The 24,410-nt window shown below is 36.7% G+C and overlaps 2 protein-coding genes across 2 annotated transcripts; both read right to left on the bottom strand.

The window, feature by feature from the left end:
- Window positions 1-429: 429 nt before the first annotated feature.
- On the bottom strand, window positions 430-10,768 carry mbt (serine/threonine-protein kinase PAK mbt). The gene is made up of 8 exons (XM_088259339.1): window positions 10,162-10,768; window positions 8,506-8,768; window positions 7,749-7,984; window positions 6,068-6,276; window positions 4,752-4,943; window positions 3,840-4,139; window positions 2,970-3,134; window positions 430-2,317 (listed from the first exon to the last, which is right to left on the bottom strand). Exons 1-8 carry the CDS (start codon window positions 10,300-10,302, stop codon window positions 2,105-2,107), a joined length of 1,719 nt encoding a protein of 572 aa, XP_088115465.1. The 5' UTR covers window positions 10,303-10,768; the 3' UTR covers window positions 430-2,104.
- A 5,605-nt stretch (window positions 10,769-16,373) lies between these two features.
- LOC148309887 (pre-mRNA splicing factor CG9213) lies at window positions 16,374-21,509 on the bottom strand. The gene is made up of 6 exons (XM_088259341.1): window positions 21,351-21,509; window positions 21,114-21,272; window positions 19,230-20,339; window positions 18,335-18,718; window positions 17,228-17,566; window positions 16,374-16,644 (listed from the first exon to the last, which is right to left on the bottom strand). Exons 1-6 carry the CDS (start codon window positions 21,417-21,419, stop codon window positions 16,489-16,491), a joined length of 2,217 nt encoding a protein of 738 aa, XP_088115467.1. The 5' UTR covers window positions 21,420-21,509; the 3' UTR covers window positions 16,374-16,488.
- Between the last annotated feature and the right edge of the window lie 2,901 nt (window positions 21,510-24,410).

Below are 24,410 nucleotides of genomic sequence, written 5' to 3'. Positions count from 1 at the left end.
CAAACTGCTAGTGTATGTCCGCACTTATTCAATCAAAAATAAATACATTTTTAAGTCTTCTTAATTTACAGTGATTTTCTTGTTAGTGTGTATTTCTAAAAATATTAAAACTGACCTGATTTATATTATGGCAAGCTTCTAATTTTTATGTTACTAAAATTTTAACACTAGAAAGCATTTAAAATGTACTTTCTAAACAATTTTGTCAAAATTTAACAGTAAATTGATGATTATTTACATTTTATTTTATAATAACTATTATATCAAAAATATGCATATTTTTTTTATATTTTGTTTAATATATAATTTAGAATTACCGGGATGGAATAGTTAAGTGAGGCACTTCAGTGAGCAGTCTTAAGCATAGAGTAGTGAGAGAAAATAAGATAGAGAATGAATTATACATCTAATTATGTTAAATCAAAGGTATTTTTGGTCCACGTAATTGATTCACTTTTCCATTCTGGGAGATTTAAAATCCACTTTGAAAAGAATGGTATAAAAATCATTAAACAATTTAGACTCAACACTTGTTTTTTATTATTATTGAACCTTATTCAGTTCCAAATTTTATAGTGAGGGTTTTACAAAATAATGATATTGGATCAATTTATATTTTGCCTAAAGAAATTTAATTTTGTTGTCTAGGCTCAAATACACCCGTAATATACATAGTCAATAAATAATGCTAAAATAACAATGAATATACATATATTAAAATTATTTGATTTAGAAGTTAGCCGCATTGTTTTCGCTTATTAATGTCATTTATGATTAGGAATAAAATTAATATCGCATAGGAATCAACATTCCATACAAGCACATTAATTTTAGGTTTGATACTCACACAGAATAAATTATATAATTAATAGAAAAACCGGATACATATTTTGTAAATTTATGTTTGCGTGTAAAAATTTGAAAATAATGATAGTGCTCGATTACTGGAATGTATAGTAAAATGAAAAATACAATCATTTATGTTAATGTGACCGTTACATATCCAGTAACTCATAAAAACTATCCAGTTACTAATAAAATAGTGCTCTATTTCTGGACGTGGAATGTTACTTGATTTACTATTTTGTTTGAGGAAAACATTGGAAGTTGATACTCTTACATTCAATGAAATTTTTTTATTTTTGAAGTACATTTAAACATCGGAAAACATGATTGATGCCAGTGTGCAGCTGTACCGTCAAGAGCTCCCCACAAAACAAGCGTATAGAAGTTTGTCAACTCACAGTCACCGCGTTTACTACATGCGGACGGCCTGTGGTCCCAGCTTAATTCTCGCACGCACTGAATATCTTACTTTCCTTTAGTTTATTTTATTTGGGTGGCTACAATAGCAATTTTATTTTTTACTAAGTAGAGACACGTAGGTACTTTTCAATAAGTCGAGTTGAAATTTTGAATAAAAACAGATAGTTAAATTTCTCTGTTATTCAAAAATTGACATGCGATGGTAAAAAATACACAATTAAAAAGAAAAATATGAAAAAACAGTGCAATATGTAAAGTGTAAAGGTAAAAAAAACTAATTTTTATGTCAATCATTTTTACATTTGGTGTTCTGGGGACCGCAAGGATTTAGAAATATTTCCAAAACGAGATATTTGTCAAGTACATTACAAATATTATTACAATAATAATTGTGTAAACTCTTGTAGAATTAAATAATTCAATGTCAATAAATATATTTACATTTCCGCTGCATAGTTTCATTAGTAGACACGAAATGAATCATGTTCGTATGTAGCAACACTCGTGGCTAATGCGCAGCAAGCGATGCAACTACATCTAACATTTTGACTGCGTCGCAATGCCCTGAAACATTAGCACACGACCAAAAATTTACTGCATAGTTCAAAATTACTCTGATAGATATATCGAGTGTCGGTTAGGTGAGATTTTCAAAAACATTATTTGTTTAAAAATCTGCCTGTGAAGACTCCCGATTCTTTTATAAATTAAATGATCAACTTAAGATTGCCAAAATGGAACACAACTCTGGCGTACGGACTGCGAACTTCATCGGCAGATTCTGGCAGCGGGGCTGCGGGGGTCAGACCAGGACGGGCGCTCCCGCGAGGAGGGGGTGTTAGGGGTGCGGGCGGCGCTGCCTCATGAGCGGCACGAGCATGGCGGGCGGGCCGGCCTGGCGCAGGAAGGCGTGCTGCAGCAGCAGCGCGGCGGGCGCGCGGTGCGCCGGCTCGCGGACCAGCGCAGCCTCGAGGAAGGAGACGAGGCGCGGAGACGCGCGCGACGCGTTGCGCAACTTGGGCGGCGGCATTAGGCGGATGCGACGCATCGCCTGCAAAGACAAAACACTAGTTAATAGCAAGTATCGAGCACTGGCGAACAACGGTCCAGGGTAGCCACTAAATGATGAACAAATTGGCAAGCGCCTTGAACCTTGAAGCTGCCATCCAACGTTACTTACTCTTCACATCTCTAATTGTAATTTATTTTAAATTCTCAACAACTTAAAATGTAAATTTAAACCTAGAGGTTTCTAATGCATTTACATTTTTTATAATATTTTTACCACATTTTTGGAAAATGGAAAAATTGTTACTTATTTTAAAGCGCAATCTACATACTGCAAAACCTCATCCATTTAAGAAGGGGCTAAAATTTAAATAATGTGTCAAATTTTAAGTTATAGTCAAATATTAATTACAAAATAACAAAAACAAAGGCTTTTTACAAAAAACCTTTTTTCATGAATATCATGTTTTTTTGTTGCTTTTTGCTCGTAATTTTATTTTAAATTTCGGATATTTTGTTGAAAATTAATTATTTTTTTCCAACTATCAGATGAAAGGGAACAAATATTTTAAATATTTTTCAAATCTGCACATTTTTGATATCTTTTTTTTTTTTTTAAACAAGTCGTCCACTTCCATACCTTGTATGTCACTACTGGGGTTGAACTGAATTGTAAGAGCGAAGCAAAAGAATACCTGAAGAGGAGGTTCGTCAAAGAAGGGCGGCTCTCCGTCAACCATCTCGATGACCATGATTCCGAGGGACCAGACGTCCACCTCGGGTCCGTACGGCAGGCGGGATATCACTTCGGGGGGCATCCAGTACGGAGTCCCCACCAGGGACTTTCTCTTTGGCACTTCCTACATCACATAACATATATGATATGGTGGGTTTAGACAATTTCTCCAAAACATCCACTACAATAATCCCCACTGCTGATGGCATACACCTAAGTAGGATTGTTACACCGTGTCATTGGCACTTCTCGACAACATTTCAAATCAGTGTCCACTTCAGTCCTGATGACAGTCGTCGAAATATGAAAAGGTTTTAAAAAGTGCCAATGACACTTTGCGTGATAACTCACGAGGCACTATATATAAGGTCGGGTGATATGTCCCCAACCTTCCTTTTCTCTAATATCCAGGTTTCGAGGGCTACACCCTTAAAGGACTCATTAGCAATGTTTGAGTGACATAAGCTGGTACGGGTACGCTTGAGCATACCTGTAGTAGCTTATGCACCCTCACCCTCCTTATCTACCATATATTATTGCTGCTATTCTCCTCTTACCCTCCCTACCTACTATTTATTATATTTTATTTCCTTTCGCATACAGCAGTATGCGAAAGGAAATTTTCCTTCACTCCGGCTTCTTCATGTACATCATCCATATCCCATCAAATATATTCTACTCCTCGCCTTGCCTGCGTATCGGATGTCGCGTCTGCTGTCAATTAAGCTAAACAGTTTGTTACCTCAGTCTATACATGAATAATTTGTTGTACATAAATGTTTGGCATTGCTTCATTGGCGGGTGAGCATGTAAAGTAAGGTTAGGTCACCTGGGACACTTGGGCGCAGAAACCAAAGTCGGAGAGCTTGACGCGGCCGTCGGCAGCGAGCAGGATGGAGTCGGACTTGATGTCGCGGTGGATGACGCCTTGCGAGTGCAGGAATGCCAGCGCCTTGAGGCACTGCTTGCACACCGTGGCGATCTGCTCCTCGTCCATGCGCGCGTGCGTCACCATGTCCGTGAGCGCGCCCCCCTCCAGGAACTCCATCACCACCCACAGCTCGTCTCCCACCAGGTACGAGGCGTACATCTCCACTATGTTGGGGTGGTGGTAGTCCCGCATTATCACCTGCCACACACCCACGCATTAGCCATAACTCTCACTATCCCCTAAGTCACCTTACCGAGCCAACCTTGGCTCAGCGTAATTACCAATAAAAACAATGTTATTATTTAATTCAATATCCTCTGTAACATCGAAGGCAAGTGATAAAAATGAAAAAAAAACTTGAGGTAATATCTATTCATTTTAAAATTTAAGGTTAAAAATTCTAAATAAAAACTTTTTTAACATCATGAAGCGTGACATTATTTGGTAACATTTTTTTGCATTAATTTACATAAAAAACAAAAATGCATAGTCTTTTTTTTACAAATTTCGGATAATTTCTCACTGTAGATGTCATCTTTGTGACAAAACCCAATGAAGTTTGTTTTCTATAAAAACAATGTTTGTATTGAAGTATACTTTGCTGAATAACAGGACTTCTACTAGAGTAGACAAGAATAAGTGTTTAAGATTTTTTGTAAATTATTTTTTATTTTAATCTGCAGAAAACAAAATAAATTTGCCCATTAGTTTTTGGAATATATTTGTTATTTTATTTCAAAACACAATCCGACAATTTCAGCAAAGCTAGATTATTACGAAGAAAGGGCATTATTGAGAATGTAGACTCACCACTTCGTTGAAGAGCAGCTCTCTCCTCTGTTGCTTGCGCAGGTTCATCTTCTTGACGGCCACGCGCCGGCCCGTGGCCTTCTCCACGGCGGTGCACACGGTGCCCGTACTGCCCTCGCCGATCTTCACGAAGCGCCCCAACAAGGCACGGGGGTCTTCCGAGGACACCACCATTTGCAACGCCGCGCGGAACTGTCACAAGGACACATCCAAATGAAATAAGTAAAACTTAGAGAGGTAATTTTGTCTAAGCTACACAAAATCTGTGTGAGTAACAACACCAAGATAAAGCTTGTCAGGAGTTTGGTCCACTCCATTTTTCTCTATGCTGCTGAAAAATGGACCATAAAAGCAGCAGAAAGGAGAAAAATTGACGCTTTCCAAATGTGGTGTTGGAGGCGCCTCCGAGCATGCGCATGCTCCGAATTCCACGGACATCTATACGCACCAACGAGTCCATTCATCGCACCTCGGTGGTTATAGCGCTATGTGCAGAGCAGTCAAGGGATAAGAGTCATCGCTTCGAAAAGGGTCACAACCCTCAGTGATGAGGACTAAGACGGAGAAGAGAGAGGGAATAAAATATCACTTCATTCTTTAAATTTATACTAAAAGTTTACTGCTCAAAATTAGCAATTTTCAGGTCCCAGGTTAGTCACCACTTTTGAGGTCAAGTAAATATATAATAGTTCTTTTTTACTTTATTTTATATCCCTAAAGGCAGAAAGTTATATGTCATGATATTTGACATTGGCTAGCATTATGTAAAATTTTGAGGATGTTATCCCTGATTTTTTAAAAGACCTATATTGATTATCACAATGGAAAGATAAAGTTCTGGCTGGGCCAGTTTATTTGTAGAGGCCAGTCTAAGATAAAAGGTGTTGCAACCAGAATACTGTACTGATAACACACATACACGAGTATCAAGTTACGTGCAACTTTCACAGAGATAGAGTAATGGATCTGTGTGACTGTTGTGGCACCAAATATCAAATTACTTTAATAACAGAACAGAATGATAAAGCCGTAAATACCACAGAAATGAAAAAATATAAAAACAATTATTAACACAATTCGGACGGTTTGTTTTTTACGCCTGCGAACCACTGGCGATGGGATTTCATAATCATGTACATATAGTTAAGACCTTAACAAAGAAATTGGTACAAAAATATTCATTAAATATGCAATTCCTTCTTTTCTGACTTTGAAATGAGGACGGAGCAGAAGGGAAAAATACCCTTCCCGTCCTTAAGCATCGATCGACCGAACGGGTAGAAATACCTTTCCAGTCCATGTTCATATCTTCTCACCTGTTCATGCGTCAGTCTCTGTTCATGCTTGGCGGGCAGGCCGGGCTTGCGCTGGTCCTGGGGGGGCAGCGGCGGCGGGGGCTGGTGGGGGGGCAGGTGCGGGGGCTGGTGCGGGGGCAGGTGCGGGGGCAGCAGGGGCGGCAGCGGGGGCAGCAGGGGGGCCGCCACTCCTCCGCGCACGTACGGCGATGACGTCATCTGGCTGTCCACTGGAACGAGCGCATTGTCATCACTCTTTATACCGTGTGTAACTCCATACATACATAAGGTGTTTTTAAATAGTTTGAAAATGTGGAACAAGTTAGTGGGAAAATGCAGTCGGGATTAGAAGCTGAAGAAGGCAAATATGTGATTATTTATCAAGATCTCAATACTCGTCTATTTTACTCTTTCAAGAATTTGAACATGTGATTGTCGGATGACACTAAGAGATATAGCCAGGCGAAAATATAATTAAAACTTTATTTAAAATAATTGTATTTTAAATAAAGTTATTTTGTAAATTATAAAATGAAAAATGATATAGTTTAGTACTTCAAATATTGAGTAAAAATATAAAGTTTATTTAAAAAAAAAACACACATATGATTTGAAAGTGATCATGCAATTGGATACATTTTCGTTTAGTAGTTTCGTAAAGTTTAATGAGTGGGAAATGCCTGAAATAACGTTAAAGGGCAACTCGGCTAAGGACAGAATGGTCAGTAAAATAAATATTTTTACGGTATTAACTTTTAAAATAAATATTACCATAAATATTTATGAATTTACAACAAAAAATAATAATGTTATCGTGAGTGTTGTTTTCAATCGAAAGTTTTAATTTTGTAGCATATTATTAAATACACTTATCAAATTATCACAACACGTTGAGTTGTTTACAATAATAATAAAAAATTGCAAAGCTGAAAGAACGTCATTTTTATGCAGTACTACCTCAAGAGCATTTCAATTAAACTGCAAAATATAAACCTGTGATAAGGAAAAAAATTATAAAAAAGATTTTGCAAACAAATCCATTTTTGGTTTTATTCTAACTGCTCATGGAAGAGCGTCCCATGTCATCGGGCCTGTAACGGCAAAGGCAAGCTCGCCAAATTTAGTGTACAGCTTGCCATATGGTAAGATCACATTACCATGGCATAGCTGCTCTATAATAGCCAATTAAAGCGAAGACGTCAGTCGGGTAATTCTTCTCCAACAGCTTTTTTATATACTCTGGAGCTATACTATGTGTTCATTCATACAAAGGCAGACAGAGTTTATATTGTACGTTTTTGAGAAAGATATAATCTGTGCATTTGGTGAAGTAGTGGACTAATTCGACCGAAATTAGAATTTCCAGAAATAATGCTGCAATAATGAATGCAGTGTAATCATTTTACTGTTCGGTAAACATATGCTATTACAAGAATGAACTTTAGATACTACCAATTAACGGGTAGCATTAACTGGCAGATTTTTACGAATCCTTTTGACTCGCTTTAGCTGATAAAAGCAGGGATGTGTTAATTTGCTGACATGAGTTTTGAAAGACTAAAAAATACACTTGGCAAAAAAACAGCTAGTAAAATGATAAAAAATAAATAAAAACTTGTTTACCAAATAATTTTGATAATTTTTATTATGTTACAAAAAGGTATGTTATTATGTTTTGCATTATTCTATATAGGTGACTTACGCGGGCTGAGCAGATTCCCGTTGGCAGATTGCGCGGGGTTGGTCTGCGCATGCGCCGGGTGCGGCGGCTTGTGGCGCGCGTCCTCGCCGAGTGTGTGCGGCGAGGGCGCGCCCGCACTGTTTTGGTAGTGTGCGCCCCACTCGCCGTGCGGGGAGTCTCGCGGGGGCCTGCGCAGGCTCGGGTACTGCCCGGGGGCGCTCTCCTCGGGCACGGACGGCGGCACATTGGGCTGGCTCCTGGGATACACCATTATAATATAAAACATTACAAAAATTCCTTACAGCTTCAACAGAAGAGCAATGAAATAGAGATTTAAAGTAAAGTTGGTGGGCAATAACAGGTGGTATTCTTTTTCTTCTGCTCGGCCTGTTTTTAAGAGGGATTAGCCTCATGCGATGTCGATTCCCAGCTGCCTATCCATCTCTTTGGTGGTCTGCCCGGGAGTTGTCTACCTTGGGGTTAGCCGATAGTGCAATGTGAGGGAGCCTGGATGGTTCCATTCTCCTCACATGCGCATACCATTCTCCTTCGTTGCCTTCTCCGCCAAACAACATCTTCGATCTCACACATATTTCCCTTATCCTGACGTTCCTTATTCCGTCTTTTAGACTTTTGCCAGATATGCTTATTAGTCTTCATTTCTGACACTCTAAGCACGTTTTTTGTGACTACGGTGTCCGCTCTACTTTCGACCCCATATGTCATGAAATAAGCTTTGTAAATAATAAGACTAGTGCACTAGCGAGTAGTGGTTTACCTATATTCCCCCCTCCTCAAGCCGGGCGGGCTAGAGCTGCGCAGGGAGTTGGACCGCGCCACGTGGGAGTTCTTGGGCAGCGCCAGCCCGTTCTGTGCGGCCGGGGCGTGGGCGGGCTGCGCGGGCGGCGGGTTGGCGGCGTGCGGCGGCGCGCGCTCCGAGCGGTGCTCGCCGCGCACGATGGTCTTCAGGTCCAGGATCTCCGTGGGGGTGATCTCCGACGGGTCCACCAGTGGCAGCGGCCGGTTTGTGGACTTCAGGATCTAAACAAGATTATGTCATTTTGTATACAATACGCCACCAGCAGCGGGGTTATGGGGCACTGCCCCAAACCGACTACACAACACTCGCAATAATTTCCAATGCCTCCTCATTATTATTATACATAAATATTTTTTTAAAGTAAATATTTGTGTTTTTATTTTTTACAAAAATACTTCAATTTCATACTATTTCTGTAAGCCTAAGGAGCTCATTATTAGAAATAGGTATCAGATTGTGGTAGAGTGGGTTCGAACCGAGAAACTCTGACTCTAGATTCCGCGGCACTAGCCACGGAACCACAACCCGACATAATAATATAATAATATAGTGATGAAAGGTACAAATCTTGTCATTCCAAATAGCTATTGGTTGTTTGGAAGATATTCTTTCATACCATTAAGTGTAAAATGTACATATCTATTATTTAATTATATATAAAATGATCAGATCATCGGGGGAAAAATAGTCAACTTAGCCAACTAACGCCGATTACTTGGTACAAATTAGTGATTTTTTTCCACCCTTATTTATTCTTTCGTAATCTTATTATATCTATGTATATTATTATAAATACTACTTCCAGAATGATTTAATTGTGCAGTAAAATATAAATCTGAAAATTATATTTATCTTTATTTTAGAATAATTTTGCAAACAAATGCAATTGTTTTCTACAGATCATCTCACTCTCACACATTCAAACTGCTAGTGGAGAAACATGACATTACACGGTGCCCGTAGCAGCAAAGGCTAAGGTTAAATTTAGAAACCCGGTTGAGAGCCAGTAAGGTCCCTTTACCCATGGCAGTTGTTCTATAATAACCGATCCAAGTGTAAGATGTCTACCAACTAATTATTCTGGAATGCACAGTTTTTCTATATACTCTAGAGCCGTATAATGCATTAATTTATACAAAAGCAGACAGAGCTTACAAGAACTAATTTTAATCATAAAATATGGAACACGTATGTACGTATTTAAAACACCACATAGTGTAGTTATTTAATAAATCTTTATAAAATTTAAATACATATATTTTTTAAATTGTTAGGTTTTACTTTTCTTAAAATGTTACGGCTTGCCGGAAACAGCCTTACTAAACCTCCTGGCACATAAAGGGTTTAAAAAAATTGCTACAAATCTAGTAAAACACTTTTTTTTAAATCAGAAATAAAGACAGCTCTACCGCAATAGGGATATCAACAGTTCGACATGGACGAATATCTACTAAACGCATCAACATGAGCAGAATTTGAACTTAATTCATGTGGGAGTGTGTGGTGCAATTGAATTAACTCTACACAATGTCATATACGCAAAATAATGTAGAAATGAAACTCTCGAAGCGAGAATCTGTCGGAATACTAATAAGTTAAGTAGCGATTACGTACTTGATTGTTGCCGACTATGGACGCCCATTGTAGCGGAAGCCCCACGTATTTTCCCTCCCGTTTATCAAACCCCGTATGAACTCGGTGCTCGAAATTACTCGGAGGGGAAATCAAAGGCTTTTTCTTTTTCTTGGAAAACATTTTACTCGATTAATCTACCTCGGAGAGGGAGAAAACGTCGTTAAAAATGCCTCAACTCAGCCGAAATGTCGTAATTAGAGGTTAGGTCTTAGGTAAAAATACACTGTTTACATATAATTTCACATAATGGTCGTTCGCAACACTGATTACTTTATTGATGTACAAGGTTTATTTAACTTCGTCGAGTATCGCAATTCACCAGTTCGCCGAATTTATAAACAAACCGACGAAAACATGTAGCCATGTTGACAGTTCACTTTTTCGTTGAGGCACTTGAAAAAATATTTTTGTGACTAACAATAACAATCGGAAATATTAAAAAAAAACGACCATTTAATAAGGCACAGTTAATAAGTTAAATAAAGCCGGATTTATCAATACGCACAAGTCCATAACACAAAGTTTTAAAATATTTTTTCTAAAAAAACCGACATGACATTGGCGACCGATTCGGTTCTCGATTGTCGCGCGTTCTCGTGAGAAAGTCGTGCACCTGCGGAGGAATGCAGGCCAAGTTCGTATGCGAACGGCACCTACCTACCACCCATCTACCGGCAGATAGCTTAACATTGAACCATGTTACTACTACTACCATCACGCACGTTCTGCGTTCTGCTGAGGTAGGCAGGACATCTGTCCTGACATACACTCCTTGATTCCTTTACATCCATAGATCTACTCATACATGACCATACGTTACGTAAACTTTTAACATGACCTGGTTTTCTCACAACCAAAGATTATAGAAATTATAAGAAATCCTTTATTTATTAAACGTTTTCGTTACTGTTTCGTCTTTTGTATTGGGATTCGATGAATTAATCGCATGCGACGCGTGATGGATATTAATTAAATACTAGCGTATTTTGTTTTAGTCCGATTTAAGTATCGAGATAAACTTACACCGTGACAATACTTTTCTTTAAACACTAAGTTAAAATGGGAGGGTAACTACCTATCAGACTACGTTTTCAGTACATAGACTACGTAGGCAGCCTAGTCTCAGAAGGTTGTAGGTTAATCGATGTCTTATCCTCAAATCAATAGAGAGTATTGAATCTTACTCACCTTGTCTGTCTCCTAGCTCAAAATCTAGCATAAATTTTTTATTCGACTAGCGAATGATTCGAACTACAAATTACCTCATCAGAGCGGACTGCGTTTATAGCCGGTGTAAGCAAAATAAAACTCCTTTTACTATTCTTACGGCTTTAAAAATAACATACGTACAATGGTTCATTGTTGTATCCACCTAGTACAATGGTTCATTGTTGAAGCCATCGTATACAATATCCCTTCGTTGAGCAGATTACCCTACATACTACAGTAGTAACAGAGGTAAACAAGACTAGGAAACGAGAAAACTTCAGGTAATGCAAGCTTCGTATGGAATTCGTTAGTTTAGGTGGAAATATATTTTTCTTTGTCTCTAAACAATTTTTAATGAAGATAGAAAGAGACAAATTATTAAGAGTTTGTTTAACGATGATGTTAAAAAAAGATGGGACGTATTTTGTAGAGCGCTATCTCTTTTTTTTAGTAGAATCTTATGGGAAATGTAACGATTTATATATTTCAAGCTTGCGGTCTATATTATTTCTATAAGAAAACTCGGCCTGCCAGATCATTTCCTATCCATTAAATAGTAAAAATCGGTTGCTATTTACTTAGTTACGTCGACGTACCGTAAAAATATGTATATTATATTGATTTAACAAAGTAAATAAATTTAATGCTTAATGATACCTACCAAAAATATAAACACGCTCATAAATTTCCCTTGCCTTTTTCTTTGAATGAATTTTAAAAAACATAAACATTTTTACTATTATAAACTTCCGCGTGTTATTGACACTGTTCTTTACATAAAATTGAACAAGTTTACATTTATCCTATCACAATGGCTATGAATTTTCTCACGCATCAATATTTTTTATGTCTATTATCATACTTTCCTGGGAATAAAATCGCAATTATTCTCGAATCACGAATGTTTTTCTTACTTTCATTTAATAAATTCACTTTGTGGTGGGCATCTAATTTGGGAAAATATTGTATTCTCAGAAGTTTGCAATTTTTTTTCTCTTATTTCAAAACTGAAAAAAAATCAAAATATATGGTATTTATATCATCCAGTGACATTTCGCAGAAATGTATCTACAGGGTGAGCAGGCAACAAAAACGGAGTTTCCACACTGTGTTGCGCTCTACTGATCCCCCTACATTTTTACCCAAAATTATTTTCAATTGTAGTGCGAGTAGAAAGAATATTTGCTTCTGCCTGCACTCTATGAGAAGATTTATATCTGTATGATACATTTAAAACTATAATAATAAATAATATAACCATATCCGCTCCCTAGGTGGAGCATATGGAGTCCACAAACTGTCTCCAGGCTTTTCTGTCGGCTGCCAGCTCCCTTGCATCCTCCCAAGTCAGATCCGCGTCCCGAAGTTTTGACGAGAACTGCCGATGAATTGTCAGCAGTGGTCGTCCTGGGCGGCGCGAACCTGATGCCTTGTAAAAGAGGCAAGCTTGATTAAGGCTCTCAGGAGGCATGCGGAGTACATGGCCAAGCCAACTGAATCGTCTTTTCTTGACGACAGTTGTGACCAAGATTTGCTGCGTCCTACGCCTTATCTCTTCATTCCTCACAAAGTCAAACCACCGCACGCCTAAGATTCTCCGCAAACACCTATTCTCAAAGCTTAGTACACGGCTGCTCTGGGCCCTTGTAAGGTGCCATGTTTTACAGCCGTATAAGAGAACAGGAGCAATGCAGGCATTGTATAGGCGGCATTTGGTTTTCACCGAGTATAAATCCGATCTCCAGACAGCCTTCATACTGTTATTTAACTCGCTGGGTCCGCATTTGCGGACCCAGCGAGTCCTAATCGCACTCCTAGTTCCTTTTGAAGGCTGCCATTTTCAGTCGCGTACACTCCCAAGTACTTGAAACTCTCGACCCTTTCGATGCGCTGGTTACTCAACATCAAGGGTTGTTGGGCATCTAGGCATGAGCTGTTGCACAACACATGGGTTTTTACAACATTTATTGTAAGCCCCATGTGCGTAGAGTACCTATTTACCCTGTCGACGATTAATTGAAAACCCTCGACTCATCAATTAAAACAGCATCATCTGCGTACTCTAGGTCGCAGAGTTTCCGGGAGGGGGAGATAGATATACCTCGGTCAGATGGTAATGACTTTCGAAGAATGAAATCCATGAGGATGATGCAGAGAAACGGTGCAAGGACGCAGCCTTGTCTGACTCCGGTAGAGACCCCAAACCAATCCGTGACAACATCGTCAACTCTCATACGGCATTCACTATTGAGGTGAAGGGACTTAATTAGCTCCACTAATTTCGCAGGCACCCCATAAGCTTCCAGTATTTTCTAGAGTGTGGGCCTGTGCGGACTATCAAACGCTTTCTCATAGTCTACAAAACACATTGCCAGAGAACTGTTAAATTCCTGGCTCTGCTGTAGAATGTGGCGAATATTATGGATTTGATCCGCACCCTGCCTGGTTTTCTCTGAGCACCTGCATAATGGGGGCTCGGATTCTTTGCAAGATTACGTGGGCAAGCACCTTCCCGGGTACGCTGAGTAGCGTAATGCCGCGGTAGTTGTCACAGTTGAGTGGATCACCCTTCTTATGTAACACGGTAATCTCCCCATTTACCCAGTCTCTAGGGCATCGCTCTTCTTCCCACACACTGGACATTAATTGGTGTAAAGGGCCAATAATGCCAGTAACGCTGCATTTCAAGAATTCCGGGTGGATACCATCAACACCAGGGGCAGTCCCATTTTTCAATTTCGACACGGCAGCTATAATTTCTGCCTGTGTCGGTGGACCATCAGGTATGGTGACCGCCCGCGGAATGCTTGACGCAGCCTCCGTGGGAATATCGAGGATGATTAGTGGAGGAGGGCGATTCAAGACCCTGTGAAAATGATCACGCCATATTTCCTTTATACGATCCGCATCAGATTCGATAACTCCATTTGTGTTTTTCACAGCTCCAGGAGTTATCGAATTCTTTCCGCAGATCTTTCTTGTTACTTGGAATAATTTCCGCGTGTCATTTCCTTGGGCAGCATGTTCCGCCATTACAATAAGAGAATCGAGATGACGGCGTTTATCGAGTCTACATGATCGTTTGACTATACGATCTTGGCGCCTGTAGTCATCTCCAAAACTATATTTGACATAAACTTTAATTTTATCAGCCGAGTAACTAAATAAATAGTTATATTATTTATTGATTCGGCATTAACTTTGTGGAATGACATGATTATTAAGTTTTAATTTGTACCAGAAGATGAAAACATCTGTCGTTTTCGAAACTAGTCGTATGTATAAATAAAACTCATTAAAATGGTATATTTAAGTGTTTAATTTTAATAAAATAAATAGTTGTTTGTCAAAGAATAGAAAAATAAATTTGTAAAAATTAAATTGTTTAAAATAAACTATCTCTATCGGTTAGGCCTAAGAGTGAATGCCAAAAAGACCAATGTCATGTGCAACCTCAGCAAGATCAACATCTTACTTGTGAGTGTCGAGCGCTTGTTCGAGTCGACACCTTCAGATACCTTGGAACACTCATGGTGGAGGATGGTAGTATCCAGAAGGAACTGAACGTACGGCTCGGAATGGCAGGAGCCATATTCAATAAAATGCGCAATGTCTGGGACTCACTGCTTTACTCGGCAAAAACCAAGTGTCGTCTCTTTAACGCCTGCATCCTAACAGTGTTGCTGTACGGATGTGAGTCGTGGCACCTCACCAAAGCTCAAAGCAAAAAACTACCAAGTTTTGAGGATAGGTGCCTGAGGCGAATACTGGGTATAAAGTGGTATAACTTCGTCAGGAATGACGATGTGAGGAGAACTCAACAGCCCCTCATACTGGTAGTCCTAAAGAGGAGAAGGTGGACGTGGTTGGGACACGTCCTTAGAATGTCACCTGAGTGCATCAACCCCTCGTGTCTCTTCTTCCAACCCCGAGGATTCCGGCGCCCAGGAAGGCCGCTGAAGACCATTCACCGACTATACTCAGCGGAACTTCGAGACGCCGGACTGACCTGGGAGGAAGCCAAGGAGATGGTGCGTGACAGAGTGACTTGGAGACGTCTCGTGTTGGCCATATGCTCCACCTAGGGAGCGAACACGGAAAGAAGAGAAGAATCTCTATGACAGTAATAATAATAATAAATTTGGATAATTTATATAGCGTCATTTTTGTAAAATACTACCTCAAGGGCGCTTCACTGTAAATGAATTTGGGAAAAGAAGATAGTGAATTTCCTTTAATTAATCATTTGATTTAGAAAACAAATGTTGTTTTTTTTCTAAAGATAATCTCACTCTTACTATTTCTAACTACTGGTGGAATAGCATTTCACTTTATCAGTCCCGCAACAGCAATGGCACGCTTGCCAATTTTAGTGCGGTGGTTGCGATCTGGTAAGATCACTTTGCCGATTGCAGTTGTGACCGATAAAAGCGTGAGACGTCTATCAACCAATTCGTCTGGAATAAACAGCTCTTTTAGATACTCTGGAGCCAAATTATGTATTGATTTAGATATGACTAGACAGAGTTTATACTCTACCCTTTCGGGAAAGCGTAACCAGTGCAGTTGGTGAAGTAGTGGGATCACTGTTTGAATTTGCTCCAGCAGGAAATTCGAAAATAAAATACAGTATGTGGTAATTTTTTTATTATTTATTTTGTATTAAATATTAAATAACAAAAGTTCATGTTTTTTTTACTGACATTTCTTTGTTAAAGTACATTTTATGTAAGAAATAAAAAATCCACCCATTAACTTTTTTTACTTTCATTTATTCAACCAGCAACCGGGTTTCGTCGTTACCAACATCATCAGACTGTTTGTGACACATCAATTTGACAATGTCGGTAATGATAAAACCTGATCACTGGTCAAATAAATTAAGGCGGAAAACGTTATTTATATAGATGTTTTATTTCTTGTACCCAAAATTGTTTATACATGTGAAAGTTTTTGTACTGACTATAATAATTAGTACATTATTTTAATCTATCCATTTATTGGTATATTGAAATACAAGTAATCCGATTGATACCACAAAAAAAGTTTTTATAATAAAAAAAATTTAAAACACGTTAAAATGCAACTTATATATTATTATTCAGAACTTGATGCATTGGAAGAAGCCACAGGATCAAACTTTTTCCATTCAGTAGTGAATTGTAAAACTTTTTTCCTTTGTGCATCAAAGTTTTCTTTCTGCGGTTTTCTCCACAAGCTGTGATCAAGGTCCAGCATCCCTCCAATTATTTCCTTAAAGTATAAATAAACATTTATGCAGTAAAAAAAAACACTGAAGTACCAGAAATAAATAATACAACTTGTTTTATTATTACTGGTAAAAAACAATGAACTGATTTTTATAAAAATTTTAGTTACAAGACAAATTTATTAGAAAATAAAGAAAATAATGAGACAATAAGCTCTCCACTTTTATGTTAAAAAATTAATACTATTTTATTAACCCTTATCAGCACCGGTGGTGCATAGGGCACTGCATCATATGAACAAAGTGTTTTATTAATTTGTATTTACATAAAGCAAAGGTAATTAATCCTGCGCTTCAGGTACAAGAACAGAGTGATATTATATGTATAAGGTTAAATTACATTATTAATACTTATAACATTTACTTTGTGCTTAGTAATTTTTACTTTTTTCTTTACAAAAATGTTAGTAATGTTAAAGTACCACTTACCGAGATAGAAAACTAGAAAACTAGACTTTAAATAGAAATAGTTTTTGCAATCACTATTTAATAGTTCAAATGAATACAAGGATTTTCTTTTCTAATTTGTTAAATGAAATGACTAATAGCAGTTAATATTATCCTTACCTGAGCAAAATTAATTGGAAAAAGTTGCTGGTCTTCAATAACGTGAGCGAATCCTGGATCCATTCCAAAATCAATCCAGAAATACGGCAGTCCTTTAGGAACACCTCTCCGTACATCTTTCCCTCGCAAATCCACAACTTTCTTATTATTGGACCACTCCGCTTCACACTCTAATAGAGCTTTCTTGAAGTAAATGGGAGCCGTATCACCCACATCTCGAGGTAGTGGTACACAATGGATTACAATATGAGGATACTTGTGGAAATAAACAGCTGTTTCGAAGAATACTACGTCCTCATCACGAGAATCACACATACTCGTTAATGCTCTCCGGTATGACTGGAAATAGAGAAATATTAAAAATTAGAAAACCTTTCCTCGTCCTTCAACGTTCTGAGAGTACAACTCTTAAATTTAGGCTAAGTTTAAAATATGGTGTTTGATAATGATGCTGCGTGCATTGAATCATATGTACATAGTTCAATAATTAGTGGTATTTTTACCAAGTAACTGTTTAATTTTAAAATTAGATAATCATTATAGGCAGTCTCACTTCATAACTGCTGACACATACATATTTATCTACAACTCGTAAACGGAAATGAACTAAAACACAAAATATTTATGTGTTTATTATATGCACAAATATTACAATTTCATCCTATTTTTTAGATGTCAGCAATGTGTTATTAAAAATAGGTTATAACTTTTAGTAGAATGGGTTAAAACCCAAAGACTATGAGTCACAGTCTGCGACACTAACCACAGGACTAAAACCTGACCTGTTTACTTGTTTTATTTATTTTCCCGCCGTCTTTGGGATCAGTTTTGGACTACTCATTCCCGAACTAGTCATAGCATATACAATTATTTTATACAAAATATCACCTAAGCCTAATATGCATATCCACTATTTTTGCAGGCGATTGCTGCATTTGATTGCTCTTTGTGGCTACGTTCACATGATCCAACTGTGGAATGATTCTCCCTCCGTGGATAGAGATTCGTTTCATCTAATGGGACAGCGATCATTTGAATGCACACTGTAGGAAAAGTGTGTTTCTGATGCGTGGAGTGCAACTTGTTAGGATATATAATTAAACTCACCATAATCTCCGCCCACACATCCTCATCCACCATAGTGGAGCAGGGGACATGTCCGATAGTAGAAATATAGCAATGTCCTTCCGTTAGTGACTTCCTAGTTGGAAGAGCGACATATGCCTTACTTCCCAGGCTAACCATCATGTGCTTTATCATTTTGTCAGAGTCCACACAGTATTCACAGGACGCTAGCGAGCGCTGAGTGGTCTTGTGCTGAGAAATGGCTTTCTTGAGATTATGTTCTTGTGTTTTGGCATCAGACTTGTTTTTCGATATCTTCTCAGCGAAAATATCTTCCAAATCATCATTAGGATTTGTGTGCTTCGAAACAATCTCAGAAAATTCCTTCTCATCTTCATTCGGATCACCAAACTTTTCTTTTTGAAACTGCAAAAGAAGGCAATGCACTAAAAAAACCCATTAAGCAAAAGAAATATTTCATTTAATTCAATTTACATATTGTACCCCTGGCTTCAGATTAGACATTTTCCTGAATATATGTTAGTTTTGTGTTTCACTACTGCACATGAGATTCCGGGTTCCTTTCAACCAAGATTAACATTAAGCATATTACAATGTGTTTTGCATATTGCAATTTACCTGCATTCTTATCACACATACCAAAAATATTTTAATTTAATTTTTCTATTTTCGTAGGTCCGAGTGGCCAGTTATTAAAAAGAGAAATCTGAGTCAAAGTCTGAGACATTAACACTACCCTGATTCGACTCAAGTATTACAAGTAAAACAAAATGCAATTTTTACAAGATTCGACTTAAAACCTATTTAGGTTTGAAGTTGAATCTGGATGTGAGCTTAGTTGGGAATCGAACCAAGAATCTCTTGCAACACGAAACACCAAAGCCGAATACTTTAATAATGATTGTGATTAACTTACCATTTCTTTCAGAGAGTATTTATCATCATCTGCAAAGAATTTCATTCTCTCACCATCCGAATGAGTTATAGCTTTCTTCTTCCCTCCCTTACTCCTGGGATCTCCGGCCTGGTGGGGCTTGGACAAGGGTCTCGTATTCCCCTTTGCATCGGTCATTGTCAGCATAACAGCTTCAGGGGGAGGTCCTTCGGGATGCAGCTTCTTATACCTTCGCGCCGCTTCAAGTTTTGCGTTCAGATCGGCAATCAGCTTTGTATTTCCCAATATTTCGGCTTTGACAATTCTCGCACCTAATGCGTTCATTTCTTGATCACTCAAGTAATCGGATACCTCTTGTTCATTTTCCATCTCTTCGGGAGAGTGCGACCTTCCTTTTTCATGATTATATGTAGGAGATTGTTGTTTTTCTCTTCTGCGATCTTCATTTTCTTGTTGACAGGGTGAAGGAGATTTTTCTCGAGCATTTTGCTGTCTAATTTCTGTATTTTTTCTCCAACTCCTTTTGGGTTCATGATAATGGCTGCTGCTATGATCCCATGCATCTCTGTCACGGCGTCTATCTGAGTCATGTCGCCTATCCGAGTCATGTCGCCTATCCGAGTCATGTCGCCTATCCGATTCATGTCGCCTATCCGAGTCATGTCGCCTATCCGAGTCACGTCGCCTATCTGAGTCATGTCGCCTATCTGTGTCACGCCGTCTGTCATTTCTGTCATCATCGTCATCATAATTGGGTCTCTTGAACTGCGAACCTGAGCTACTCGAAGCGTCTCTATCCGAATACCTACTAGCTGAGGAATATGAGGAGTCATGTTTTTGTTTTGTTGAATTCTCTGGTGGAAGTCCAGTACCGCCATTTTTCCAGTAAGGATTAAGTTCTCGGCTGCACTTTGAAGGATCATAGTCATCAATTTGCCCTTTGACCTTCTTTTTAGGTTCATTTGCTTTTAAATCTTTTCGGGTGTAAGTTGAGAAAATACCCGTCATATTCATCCAATCTTCTCTATCATTTACTTTAGGTTTTTCATCTGTACTGTCCTTTCCTTTAGGGTCATCAGATTTCGTAACTTTTTCTACCCACGCATCGCTTTCTTCAGAGCTACTAGAAGACTATAATTAAACAATAATCAAATTAGTTCTCGGGGGAAGTTTGTAATATTTTATGTTAAATTAAAATTATTTGACTGAGAATTTATATTCAACAAAGAATTTGGAATCAAATAAATCGGAACTACAACCAAATTGAACAATTGCAACACCAAATTATATTTAAGTTGTGTTATTCCCATTGGAATTAGAAAGCCATTTAAGTTTTGACCATGACTATTTTATGCGAGTGGTCTTTTTTTTGTTGTCACCCAGTGAGAGAATACAAAAAATAATAATAACAATCATTAAAAAAATCATAGTTTAAATGCGTTTAGCATTTTAGAAATTATGACTGCAATTCTAGAATTAGGTTCAGAAAGAAGGGTGGATACTACGGTATCTATGGTTTGCATCCCCTATATCTTGTCCACATTCGCAATATGGTGTTGCAACGCACTTTATCTGACAGATATGCACAGGCAGGGAGCAATACCCAGACCTTGGGCGATGTGAGTAGTTTACTTTGTGATTACGAATGTGGGTTTTTTAATTCAAGAAATTATCTATTTATACCTTGTAAAGATTTGAATGTTGCTATAGAAACTTTATCAAAGCGTGCAATTATTTCGAAAGATTGTAAATCAAATAGCAGCTTAGTTTTGTTGACCATAACCGGTTTCATCAGTCTCAAAAACATCTTTGTATTTTATGTATTATTTTTTAAAATATTATTTTCATAACAAAAATATACGTATAATAAATCCGTAGTTTCGTAAATAAGTCTTTATTTTATACCCTTGAGGAAGAGCGACTTCTGAGTTTTTTTTTCGACTTCTTTTTCTTGTGTTTCTTATTTTTCTTCATCTTCTTGCTTTTAGAAGCACTAAATTCTTTGTCATCTTCGTTATCGTTAGAGTATTTAAGTTGGTGTTTACTTTTACTTATAAGCTCGTCCTAAAACGAAGATTAAAATAAAAATATGCTTATTTTATAAAACGTGTGTATAATAATAACGATAAAAATACAACGGACATCGTCCAATAACTTTTTTTTAGCGTTGGAAAGCGCACTTCTATATTCATCTTTGGAAAGAAATGACATTTCATACAAATATAACCACCGTTTACCAAACTTAATTTTTGCAAAGCAAACTAACCACAAACTGACTGATAATTGACAGCAGACTCATAGACAATAAATACAATATCCATAGAGAAAAATGAGTGAACTTAGAGAGTAGTTCTTAATTAATTTATTTATTGATTTGGCGTTTAATTTGTAGAACTCCATTTTAATTTATGTATTCATTTTAAATCAAACACAGATTTTTTGAGTCTACTAAGTTGTATTTTATTAACAAAAATACATAAAAAAATTATTGTGACAATTGTTTCGCCTTGTTAGGGCATTATCAAACGAATGTGAAGATCAAATAGACTACGGTCCTTATGTAGCTATACAATTCTAAGTGACAGTTTTAACACGTGCAGCAATAATTTATGGGAGACAACAGTAGCTAATGGGGGATGTAGGTATGTACCCTTATATTTATTTTCTGGGAAAGGAAAAATTTATTGACATGGCCATATTTTAGAGAATTAATATTTTAAAGCTTAATACGATTGTTGGTAATATTATTAAGAATTTATATATGTAGATGTAATTATTAGTTTATCAATAACGCATCATGCAAGCGTTTACATAGAGAGAGATGATGTACAGTAATAGTATATTTAAATATGTTTAGCAGTAGTAAAGACATAAGGTTGGTTTGTTCATTAGGTAGTGGGGGGTGTAGGTATGTACCCTTATATTTATTTTCTGGGAAGGGAGAATTTATTGACATGGCAATTTTTATTTTTATTTTAAGAAAGAATTTATATAAGTATGTAGATATAATTAATTATGTATGTAGGTATAATTATTACTAGACATGGCAATTTTCATTTTCATTTTAAGAAAGAATTTATATATGTAGATATAATTATATCAATAACGCATCATGCAAGCATGTTATTGATAAACTAATAATTATATCTACATATATAAATTCTTTCTTAAAATGAAAATTAAAATTGCCATGTCTAGTAATAATTATATCTACATACATAATTAAGTATATCTACATACTTATATAAATTCTTAAAAATAATATTACCAACAATCGTATTAAGCTTTAAAATATTAATTCTCTAAAATATGGCCATGTCAATAAATTCTTCCTTTCCCAGAAAATAAATATAAGGGTACATACCTACATCCCCCATTAGCTACTGTTGTCTCCCATAAATTATTGCTGCACGTGTTAAAACTGTCACTTAGAATTGTATAGCTACATAAGGACCGTAGTCCATTTGATCTTCAAATTAGTTTGATAATGCCCTAACAAGGCGAAACAATTGTCACAGTATAATTTTTTATGTGTTTTTGTTAATAAAATACAACTTAGTAGACTCAAAAAATCTGTGTTTGATTTAAAATTAATACATAGTTCTTAATTGCTGTAATATCGGGGTTAGTATAAAATAATATATATACCACGGAATGTGTTGTCCATTTACTAGAAATTCTCTCTTTCGTCTGGTGATTTTTTTTCATTTAACGGGGTCTATCAATATAATCTTCAAATGTAGTTACATCACCTTTTTAACCCCCAGTATGTTTTGATGGGTAAAGCTTAACTAAAAATGGATTGCATAAATATGAATGTATTTTTTTAAAACACGAATATTGAAAACATCGCATATTTTTTTTATGATTTACTTACACTTTTTTGAACAGTGATAAGCTCTGTGTATTTTAATAAATGTGTCCCTTGGACGGATCTTGTGATAGGTGAAGGACGGTGGCTCTCATTTAGTTTTTAAAATATGAAGTCACCATAACATTCGATTCAGTAAAGATCCATTGTATTTACTTCTTACTGTGATAAAATTTTACTTTTCGTCATCTTTTTGTTCAGCCGACTATCTTTTATGCTTAAAAACATTAATTTTTTAAAATACTTAAATTATTTACCTTGTTCTTGTCTTATTTACTTTTGATTATATTTTACCGACACTTTTTTCAAATGGAGCCTGCCCCCGTTGATTTTATGTAATAAAAATATGAATCTAAAATTTCACATTGTTAACCTGATTTCCCCCTTGTAAAAGCTCTAAAAATGTTAAATTTAGCAACAAAAATTGTATTCCTCCGGGTGCATCGACAAGGCATCACTAACTCTATTTTCATTTAGGTCCGTCACATGCCGATACTATATTATTATTACGAAATGCCACTAGGGCATCGTCTCCCCGGAACACCACCATAAAGATGGAAGGATAGTTGGAAGTCAGTATCCCAGGAGCAAAACATTCTAGAAAAAAAAACAGATCTAGGATCTATAACAAGGAGATACTTTTACCAACAAAATACTGTATTCTTAGGTTTTGACATTTTATTATTAAAAAATACATTCCAAAATTAAAATATGGGGGCCAAAAACCCGACACTATTTAATGTAGCACCACTGTATGTTACTCTCAGTTAGTTCAAAAATTTAACTGTTTTTCTTTTATATGGTCCCAAAATACGTAATTCTAAATAATACACTGGTGCCTACATTAATGTAAATTTTTTTTAATAAATAAAAAAAATATATGAAACTGAAATAATGAAATAAGCCATGGTTATAAAAATAAAACAAGGTTATTTTTTTAAAAGAATATTAATTATGTTAGAATAAATGTTTGTCGGAATATTTTTTTCAATTTCAATAAACCACCAATGATGACACACACTATTGTATAAGGCACAACTGAATTATACAAAAAATATATTAACAATTTTATTTAGAATACATGTGTACACAAAAATCAAAAACATAAACAGTATCCGTATGTCATATAAATGTACATCTAAAAAGTCAACATTTAAAAATAAATTTAACAATATTTGGAGTTAACTATAACTCATTGAATCCTCATAATTTTTTATCACATTTTTACATAAAATCTCTCTATACTAACCATATAGTGATAATCCCAACAATAATGATTAATTTTAAATAAACAAATATTAGATACGCAATACATATCTAATTAAGATTTA

The sequence above is a fragment of the Brachycentrus maculatus genome, unplaced genomic scaffold (assembly GCF_059751285.1).
Source record: "Brachycentrus maculatus isolate JH-2025_06_01 unplaced genomic scaffold, ASM5975128v1 h1tg000116l, whole genome shotgun sequence".
NCBI classification, from domain to species: domain Eukaryota; kingdom Metazoa; phylum Arthropoda; class Insecta; order Trichoptera; family Brachycentridae; genus Brachycentrus; species Brachycentrus maculatus.
Note: the sequence above shows the minus strand (reverse complement) of the source record. Positions and strands in the feature narration are given on the sequence as shown.